The sequence below is a fragment of the Sitophilus oryzae genome, unplaced genomic scaffold (genome assembly GCF_002938485.1).
Source record: "Sitophilus oryzae breed Bouriz unplaced genomic scaffold, Soryzae_2.0 scaffold_1497_pilon_pilon, whole genome shotgun sequence".
NCBI lineage: Eukaryota > Metazoa > Arthropoda > Insecta > Coleoptera > Curculionidae > Sitophilus > Sitophilus oryzae.
In genome coordinates this window covers 1,288,548-1,299,451 of record NW_022146166.1, presented here as the reverse complement: position 1 = coordinate 1,299,451, position 10,904 = coordinate 1,288,548, and the positions used below count along the sequence as shown (strand labels likewise).

The window sequence follows — 10,904 nt, the reverse complement described above, 5'->3', positions numbered from 1 at the left end:
CTGTTTATGATTCGTCCAGGAAAGGTGTCAAAACCAAATAAAATAATCGACATATCGGCCTTACAACAAAAATCGAAAGATCTGTAGAATGTGATTCTTAGTGTCCACGCTATATCTGGTTGTGACACAACGTCTGCTGTGTTCAATAAAGGGAAGATTAATTTAGTGAACACCATCCAGAAGAAAAAGTTATGTGAGCTATTAAAAGAATTTTATAATCCCGAGGCTACAAAGGAGAAGTTAGAAGAAGTTACATCTCAGTTTTTTATAGCAGCATATGTTAAAAACTCGACAAAAAAAGTAGATTTGGATAGTGCCAGATACATGCTTTATCAACAGTACGTAGCTAAACGAAGTCTTAATACCAACTTCAACTTGGCATCATTACCACCTACCTCCAATAGTGCGAAATATCATGGACTTATGTTTTAGACTTTATGTTTTTAAGGAGTTTTTCATCATGTAGGTTAAATTTATGTTGCATTCAAATGTTAAACTAAATTCTCATTTTTAACTTACAGGTACAGGCTTGGTTAAATAACAATTTACCACAGCAAGATTGGGGTTAGAAAATGAAAAATCGAGAGTTGAATCCAATACATTCAGACCAGCCCATTGCTCCTACATGGGTTTTATAGAAAAAATTTTGCAATTGCTCTTCGGGAAGCTGTAAAAAAGCATGTCAATGCAACCGAATGGGACTTACCTGCACTATGGCATGTGGTCAATGCAATAACATTACATGTACGAACCCAACAAATGTGGAAATGAATGAGGACTATCCTTAAGTTATCCTACTTTTGAGCTAAGGTTTTTCTTATTTTGTTATTAAACGTGTAAATTCTTCAATATACCTATTTCATTTGAAATTATTTGTAAAACAGCAATTTTTCTTATTCAATGTTTTTAAAATGTAAAAAACGCACATTTAAAAAAATTATATCCGCCACTGGTAACTTACCTTTATTAAAAACATCGTTTTTATAGGAACTTGTATCCTAATAAATTTTTTGGTCTCGAGATTTATCTCAAAAATGCTTTCATTTGAAAAACACAGAATGGTGGGTTATTAAAACAATCCTCCTAAATTAAAGAATTCGCACGTGCGCCACTGAAATTTTAAAATGTTGGTTCTTTACCTATGTGGTAGGAAATTCATCTCTTCAATTTTTCTCTCCAATTTTTTTACTCGTGACTTTTTTTCCTAAAATTCGTAGTTTTAAAGTTATTGTAGAAAAAGTAAAAAAAAGGCCATTTTTACCCCTTGTAGGGGTGGTTTTGGGGTGACGGGCTCAACGGTTCATCGCTGGGGTTTCAGGATGTTTAAAGATCTACAAAATGAAGCTCCATGCGAAATTTCAGCTTGTCTCTAATTTGTTGAACATCGGCCTCTATAGGCTCTGGGCTATAGCGAAAGAGACAGATTAACGATTTTTTAAAGCACTGTGGCCATAGACGATTTTTTTTTAGATTTTGAGTTTGGTATGTAAAAAAGAGGACTTTTTCAATACGTGAGAGAAAAGAGGACAGTGAAAACAAAAAGAGAACCTTCTTCTGAAATAGAGGACGGTTGGCAACCGTAGTCTAACTGGTCCCTATAGAATATACACTGTGTCAATTTTAAAACTTCCCACCCTTAATATCTTTCTTGCAGTTAAAAATATGAAAAATCGGAAAGACACGTCAATTTTATTTGTAACGGGGACATTTTAAATTAATATTTTTAGCCTTTTTCTTTCAACCCCCTAGGAGGGGTAAATGTCACCCTTACAATCTTAAATGGAAATGGGGGTCAAGTGGCACATCGTTTTAAAGGGCTTTTAATTCTCTTTTCAGTGGTATCCTACTTTGTTGCTTTTTGTCCAGAAGTTTCCGAATAATCGCGTTCCATAGTTGCAGAAACAATTAAATATGCCTGCATTGAAATTTTGGTTTTCAGGCTAGTGTTTACACAAAAAATATTGCAATGGGTCTCCTTGTAGTAGAAATGATTAGAAGATTAGGGGGTAACATGGACGTAACCGTTACATTTTTCTAGGGGGGTCGAAATACTAATAAACAGAAACCATTAACCGCATTAAGGTTTCTTTTCTCAAATTATTTATTATTTTTCTCAAACCCTCATATTTTTCGAGAAGGACATACACAATATCCCTAAAAAGTTAATGTTTGGGCTGGTGTTTTTGGAAATGCTTGAATAAATTGGTCCTTTATTTATTGAAGGAAACTTGATAGGGGTGATCTGCATCTGAATATGTTTCAAGAGACCAGTGATCCTTTTATCACCCAAGAGCTAGAAACTCAAATTGGTGCAGAGGGTAATCCAGTTTTACAGGGTAGTGGGCAATCAGAGGATTGTTACCCCAGTAGGACGGTGCTCCACCTCAATTTCTTCCGGTCCGACAGTGGTTAAACGAGATATTTCCGGGTACGTGGATGGGCCGAAGTGGACCAATTGCATGGCCTCCAAGATCACCGGATTTAACACCCTTAGACTTCTTTCTTTAGGGATATCTTAAATCTATAAAACACAACCTACTGATATTGATGATCTTAAAATGCGAATTATAGCAGAATGCCGGTCAATTCCCGGTGAAGTTTACCCAAATGTTATAGGGAGGAGTTTGAAAAAAGACTCTAGACTAGTTTTATTTAAATAAATCTTCAATTTATTTGTCCTATAGTAAAACGTTATTTTTAGCAAACTGTGCTATTTCTCTTTAGATCGTCCTGGCGTTATGGGCGCACAAATTGAGAAAACGTACATACATCAACTTTCCCGACACTATCCCGCGGGAATACTTTGCTTAATATGCGGCAAATTTGCGAGCAGCATAAAATAGGGAATTGCTCCTGCTTGGAGCGAGCTAATGGGATGATCTTTTACGGCTCTATTTAGGATTTCTGGATATATTTATATTTTTACGGTTATGGGTATATCCAGTGGTTTTTCCAGTCGGCTGGAAATATTAGTTTATTTAAGCTTCTGCGATATTTACTTTCTGAACGTATTTTTATTTATATGTTCTGGTTAGTTTTGGAGTTTACGTATACAAAATACAAATAATATTAATAGTAATAATCTTACTATACGAAACGAAAGTAGCTATATAAGATATGCTAAGTTAAAAAAAAGTGTATTACAAAGCTCGTATATGATTAAAGTATTTCATTAAATTACACAGCCACACAAAAAAGAAAAGTGGGGTATGCCTTTTACCAGACCATCATCCGCTATCAGAATTACGCTATCACATCTCATTTTTTTTTCTAACCTCAAAAACTTGGTGAAAATCCGTAAAATTCAGAAAAATGTAGTAGAAAACGCGTCTTTTTTAGGTCGCTGATCATGAATCTGACGTCGGATCCGCAAAATTCAAAAATTCAAAGGGGATCATATATGGCCGATGCGAATTTCAAAAAATCCACGGATCTGAACAAAATCAGTACGTGGGAGTTTTTTAGATCGCTGATCGCGAATCTGATGTCAAATGGGCATTGATTGCGTATCTGACGTGGGGTGTGCAAAATTCAAGATGGCGGATCCTATATGGTCGACCTCAAGAATAGCCTAAACTGTGGGCGCGGGACCTATTCGAATCGGACCCACGCCATCCTTCTATTATATATACCGGGTGCGTCTCAAAAGTGGCTTACCCCTATAACGTTTTTATTTTTAGTTAAAAAACGAGATTTGCGTATGTTAGTATATGTCATAAATTAGATTGATTGACATATTCAATGTTTCGAGTCACTGCCTGTTTCACTAATGATTGGCTTTTGATTTAAATGGCACCCTCGGTATTTTTTACTTTATTTGATAGAAAATAACACTCATAATAGAATGGCATATCATATCTCAATTTTTGACATTTCGCTTATATGGTTTATTTGAAATTATAACTTGCGGTTCGTAACGAAAATTTGACTCGAAATACTGTGTGGTATCAAATTATTCATTCATTTTTCAAAATGTGCTAATGAGCCATCCTCGTTCCATTTGAAAATACTGAGATATAGCGATCAAAAAATACGATTTGAGTATTTTTAACCGGCCAGGACAACATTATACCATCAAATCTGTTTTTCCAAGGTTTCTTGATTAAAAATTAGTCTTTTTAACATAGCCATGGCACTCTAGATTAAAAATTAAAATAAGATTTATTATTAAGCGAGAATGTCAAAAGTTGACATGTGATATATCATTCTATTCAGAATGTCATTTTATATTGATTAAAGTAAAAAAACCAAAAAAGCATTTAAAAAATCAAAGGTTGTAGTTATTTCCGGGTGAAACAGGTAGTGATCAAAAATAATTGAATACGTCAATCAATCTTAATTTATGTCATATACTAACAAACCAAATCTCGCTTTTTATCTGAAAAACAAAGAAGTTATAGGGGTGAGTCACTTGAGACGCCACCTGGTATATAAACATTTCTGACACCTTCAAAGGGAATCAAAATTTATAGGGTATTTTCGGTTGACCTAAAAAACTATAAAATTTAATAAGAATAAATGAAATAATTTCGTTGCTATTCCATTCAAAAACTCGAGTCCATTTATTGTAACGCGCTAAAAAATATTTAAATTATTCCAAAGTAAGTTCTAATGTTCGGAAACTTTTCCAAGTTATGAGTAGTAGTCTAACGTTTGTATAAAGAAAAGTTTAATCAACAATTATTTTTTCTGAAATAACGGACTAAAATGAGAAACTATGTGGACCATAATTTTCTGGGATGGAGCTTGTTGTTTTGAATCCACATTTCCAGAACTGAACTAACTCTTGAACAAAAAACTTGATTTGCCCAAAGACATCGAACTAAAGCTCGACAAAAGCAAGAGATAACATTTAATCAGCATTAAAACAGCCTACTCTCTCTGCAAATAGTAAAAACAGAGTCAGTGGCACAGAGTTTTTTTAGAAAAATACTCCAGTGATAAGCCATATGCACGTCCCTGGTGAACCTGTCCACACTTTTTAGCATTAAAGTATGTTACACTTATAATAACTTTTTACCCGCAAAATTTCATTCCGAATTGCTAAAAGCACTTGAGAAAAATAAAGACTTATCTCCAAAAAAATCCTTTATGGGTATTTCTGCCACTGCACTGCAAGAATAATCTACAAAATAAAATAGTTATTTTTTGTAAACACTTCTGCGTTAAACCCTAAACGGACACTGCTTATCAGAAGTTATGTTTACAGTAATAAAAATTTGCCTAACAAATAAAAAAAATGCTTAACGTTTCGGAAAGTTTATCTCTTTCCCGTCGTCGGAAGCAAAAAATGACAAAGAATAAAGAAAAAACTATTTAAAATATTTAAATTCAACTATTCGAGAAATTTTTTGCTTCCGACGACAGAAAGAGATAAAACTCTTTATCCGAAACGTTAAGCATTTTCTCTTTGTTAGTAAATTTTATACTGTAAACATAACTTCTGATAAGCAGTGTCCGTTTAGGTTTAACGCAGAAGTGTTTACAAAAAATAACTATTTTATTTTGTAGATTTTTCTTGCAGTGCAGTGGCGAAATACCCATAAAGGATTTTTTTGGAGAGATGAATCCGCCACATAGGTATGGACATTTTTTAATAAAGGCTACTCGTAAACTCACTGCAGCTACCAAACAAAGCAGAATCGTCGTATTTTATATGGGGAGATAGCACATGTTTTTTGAATTTGCCCTGTAATAATATACGTCAGAGACATTACTCTAAACCGTAACTCAAACTTGACATCTGATATGACATCAATTTTAAATCACATCAAAAAATATACCAAGAAAAATCACATTTCACCTCAATCAAAATTCTACGTAAAAAATGATCCCAAGGCAGGTTCTAAAATCATGTAAGTATCTTCTACATCTAAACTAACCAATTCCTGATATTTTTTCTAATCGTATTTACATTTTCTTGTCTAGTTTACAACAATAATCTGGTTTCATCTTTGTGCACTCAGCCCGAGTACCAGAAATCCGTCCAAGTATCCATTTTGGGTGCCGGTTCGCGACTTGGCACTTACACCAGCTTCTTGTTGAAGCAAAATCCGCTGATTTCAGCGCTTCATCTTCAAGGATGTTTGGGAGTCGAAAATATAGGCAACGATTTGAGTCATATGGACACCAGCTGTGCTGTACATTCGTATTGCGGTATGGACTCTGGTGTGGAAAAAGCTGTCAAGGTAGGGATTAGAATTACGAGTAATTGTTTTAATTTTTATATATTTCATATCAACTAAACTTTTAGTTACGTAATCGATTAAATTCATTGTTGCCAACCATGAAGATATTCAGGTGGTAGCTCTGCTCTAAAAAATGTCAAGTTGCCGCATTTATTTATTTATTTCCTGACATGTTTGTAGTGTTGTATTACGAGTTTTTGGTTTAAATAAATAGTTTTGTGATACTTTAAGCTTGAACATGTTTTGCAGTCGAACATTGTTCTTTTAGAACCTTTATAGTGCGAAGTGAACAAGATAAGCTTAATAGCCGTAAAAACTCATCGCAACTTAGAATATTTTGAACGGAAAGCGGTAGTAATGGCCCTTTATGTCCCTTAAATGCTGCTAAGAAGGTGAGTTTGTTGATGTAGATAATATAAATATGTATAGTTTAGACATACAGGGTCCCACTTAAGATAGATACCAGTTGAATATCTTGGCTGTTTGTTAAGCGATCTTTTTCATTTTGGCAGTGAGGCTGTATGGCTATGAGATCTTACATATTTGACGGCGCAGCGCAGTACCTGCAGACGCATTTTAATGGGGTTTGATATTTCGAGTCAAGAGCAACCTACCCTGGGGACAGTATTTATTACAGATCTGATTATATTCAATCCTCCTTACCTAAGATATTTAAGTTCTAATTTTTATAAATATTGATACAGGGTGTGTCATTAAAGAAGACATTTTTATTTTTATTATTATTTTTTAAGTACTTACGACGCCACTGGATAAACAACTGGTTTATTATCAATAACCAATTATCAAGTAATAATCGTTTTTTTATGATATTAAATTTATTCGTTTTATTGAGGAATATTTCAAAAAATCCAAATATAACTATTTGGATTTTTTAAAATATTCCTCAATAAAACGAATAAAAATCATATTTCAGATTCCATTGAAAACTGGGGTTTTAAATTATTTTGTAACTCATTTTATTCATTTGTATTAGCAAACCTAAAAAACACAATTTTTTAAAGTAAATAAAATAAATTGAAAATATTTAGGTTTTTGTATCGTATCTTATTATTATGGAAGCTATCTGAAAACTTAAATCGATTATTAATTGATAACTGGTTATTGATAATAAACCTGTTTTATCCAGTGGAGTCGTAAGTACTTAAAAAAATAATAATAAAAATAAAAATGTCTTATTTTAATGACGCGCCCTGTATCAATATTTATCAAAATTAGAACTTAACTATCTTAGGTAAAGAGGATTCAATATAATTTATCATATTTGAAATAAATACTGTCCTAAGGGTAGTTTACTCTTGACTCTGAAATAACAAACCCCATTAAAACGTACGTCTATGAGGTATCGCATTTCTTACCCTGGGCAAAATGTACGTCTTATAGCCATACAGCCTCCTGCCAAAAATGAAAAAGATCGCTCAACAAACAACCAAGGTATTGGCTTGTATCCATCTTAAGTGGGACACCCTGTATAAAATTAATTTATTTTTTGTTTCCTAAAATATTTTGGTCAAAAAAGAAAATATATAAAATTGGGCAAACGCTGTTTGTTTAAGCTAAATCACGTCACTAAAAGTTTACTTTGGTATGAACTTTAACTGTGGTGTTAAAAATTGTCAATGTAAATCTATGATATTTAAATTAAGAAAATTACAACTTTGTTTACTTTAAGAATTAAGTTGGTATAATCAAAATCTTGACACAGAAAATACGTAAGTAAATATTCGTTTGATTTGATTGGGAAATATTGTCGAAAATATTTTTTATTATAGGTTTAAAACAAAAACAACAATTTACTGTTGATATCAATAGTATAGAATAACATTTAAAAACTTTATATGCCTTTCTTAATAATTGTAGTAAACACAAACACTGATTTGTTAATCAGTTTATCCAATTAACACTTTGAATATCATTAAAAAAAATCTTTAGGTCCAAGGATTTTTATTTTAACTTTAAAAATATGTTGCAATTACATTAATTGTGATAATTTTTACAATAAGATGTTTGTATAATCAATTAATAATAAATACGGTATTGAAAAAATTGACAATTATATCTAAGGTCTGTCCTGCGAGAGGATAGATGACAATGACAGTTGTCTGTCATTTTAATTCAGAGGTAAGTCAAATTTTCGGTCATTTTTTTTTTGGATGTTGTCTGTCCAAGTCGTTCCTGATTCGTTTCACAAACAGGATAGATTTATATAAAAGCAGGGGTGGATGGGCCGTATGGGAAAACGGAAAAATTCCCGGTGGGCCGGTTGGAAGATGGGCCGGTCCCGATCGAAGCTCAAAAAAAGATTAATTTAGCAAAAATTAAATGGTTAATCTTCTAACTAAAGTTACGTAAAATTCTTAGTGACTGCCTAACTAACTAACCAATTTGCAACAATATATAATCGTTAGTTGCTTTTAAACATAAACAACGATTTGTTAAATAACTATTGTTAGATGTCTTCCTCTGAGACACTTATAATTTTAATAAACATCTGTTATTTGTTGTTCCATTTGAAATCTTTTATTATACAAGGTGAGTCTATAAGTGCACCTTATTTGTGCTGCTTTGTGCAAATATTTTCAGGGGTAGTAGATATGAATAAAAGAAACATAATAAATTCTCTTTACTGTGTTTCAAATAAGTCCAAAATAACCGAGTTATTAAAGTTTGAACTTTAAAAAAAAATATTTATTTTTAAAGAATTTTGCCACCTAAATCTTTCTGTATTTGCATCTCTTTTTGTGCCGTAATATCAAAGATTAAGAAACTATACCTTGGGAAAATTTGCGGTGAACAGGAAGTTCTAAAATATACAGGAAAATTTAAAAGAAAAAGCACGATTTTCAACATCTTTTTTTACAAAAAAAATCATAGACGTGTTCCTGGGGTCGAAATATACCAACCCTGAAAATATTTGCACTTATTTAAGACCCATTCTGTATAGTTTTACCACTATTCTTTTATTAAAACACATTTATATCCACTGCTTAGGTATTGCCTAGGTTTTTTTCGTTTGAGTCATGGCATTATCATACAAGATGCCAAATGTAGAACTTGCTTGGAAAAGTTACGTGATGAGAATTATACCAAAATTAAAACACGTATACATGACGAGGTTGCTGCTGTACCAGAAAAGAGAGAATTTCTTTCTACAATCTGTAAGAAAGTATATACCTAAAAAGCTAAAAATAATGTATTTCACAGAGGATTGGGCCAGCTGAACTGAATGAATCAGGAAGTCTTAAAGTTTCTCAAAACCGCGATTGAAAATCGTAGCATATTCAAGATCAAATTACCGTTATCGATAATGGAAATAAAACAGTAGAACCCTGTGAAACTGAGCTATTTTCTAGTAAAAATTCAGATGTCCGACCCGATATTGATCTTTATAAAAATTTTGATCAAGACAATTTCAATATTTTTAAAAAATCGGAGGCAAAAGAGATTTTTTTGGCCGAGCAAAAATCATCCTTAGTTGGGGTGATTTGACCCTTACCCAGGGTGTCCCAGAAATAAGTGCAAGTATTTTAAGGGGGGTAGATTTTGTCAAAAGAAACATTTTTTCTCTTTACCGTTTTTCAAGTAAGTCTAAAATAACCGAGTTATTTTACTTTGAAAATTTAAACAAAAAATGCCTTTTTGCTTAAATTTTGGGAACCACTGGATCTTTTCTGTATTTTCTTTCATGTAAATTTAATCTACTACCTATGTTGCCAGATTATTAAGAAATTATGTTTTCTTAACTTAAAACTAAAAAAATTCCAAAAATTTCTTCAAAAAATTCCAAATTTTCGCAAAAAAAAACCGATAGGCGTGTTTCTGAGGCCGAAATATACTACCAGTTAAAATACTTGCACTTATTTCTGGAACATCTTGTATATTAATAAATAAAATATGTTTCTTCGTTATGGTCATTTTGTTTCTGTGGATTTGGGCCGGTTGCCTGTTATTCCCGGGCCGGTTTCCACTTCCTCATCCACCCCTGTATAAAAGTGTTTATAAACGCTAGTAACTCGAACTTAAATCGTTATTTCTAGGCATACCGTGACACTTTTTTTTTGATCACAGATTATCAGAATTAAATTAATTTTAGAGTGCCGATGTGGTTCTAATTCTACCAACCGAAAATTTGAGTGCAGATACTCCCATAGGTGAACGCATCATGAAAGAGGGTAGCAGATTGCACAAGGTGGCTGTGAGGTGTACTCTTTTTGCACCGCGTGCTATTTTGGTGGTTTGTGTACCTCCCGTATCAGTAACAACGCCTTTGGTAACTGAAGTTTTCAAGAAGTCGAATTTCTATCATCCTGGACGGATCATTGGATCAACAGCATTCGCTCAGGTAAATGAATTTTAGTTATTCAATGCTTTAAGAGTCCATTACGCTGTACTGTTCTGGTTGCTCTCAGGGGTCGGGTAAAGCGGGTGTGTGGCCAAAGGAAATATATATTATTTCAGAAATCTGCCTTAAGGCTTAGCCCGATCCGGTCGTGTAAAGCCACACCTAGAATTGCAAACACACGTGTTTTGATTAAGGCTTGCAAAGCTTCAGCATTTGCCATAAAATAGCGAGCAATTTGTTACAAAACAATATAAATTATATATCACTGTAATCAGAAAACTTCAATCTATTTCCGTATTGTAACGGAATTTTAAATTATGTCTTTATTTTCGAGAAAATTTAGTCCAAACATAAGA

At 32.9% G+C, this 10,904-nt stretch overlaps 1 protein-coding gene across 1 annotated transcript in view; it reads left to right on the top strand.

Annotated features, from left to right (window-relative positions):
• Positions 1-5,727: 5,727 nt before the first annotated feature.
• The window catches only part of LOC115877691 (malate dehydrogenase, mitochondrial-like), a 7,595-nt gene continuing 2,418 nt past the window's right edge, over positions 5,728-10,904 (top strand). Inside the window, exons 1-3 of the mRNA XM_030893959.1 lie at positions 5,728-5,855; positions 5,929-6,188; positions 10,300-10,548. Of these exons, the coding sequence (XP_030749819.1) occupies positions 5,828-5,855; positions 5,929-6,188; positions 10,300-10,548 (537 nt within the window). The 5' untranslated portion in view covers positions 5,728-5,827. The remainder of the gene's footprint in view (positions 5,856-5,928; positions 6,189-10,299; positions 10,549-10,904) is intronic.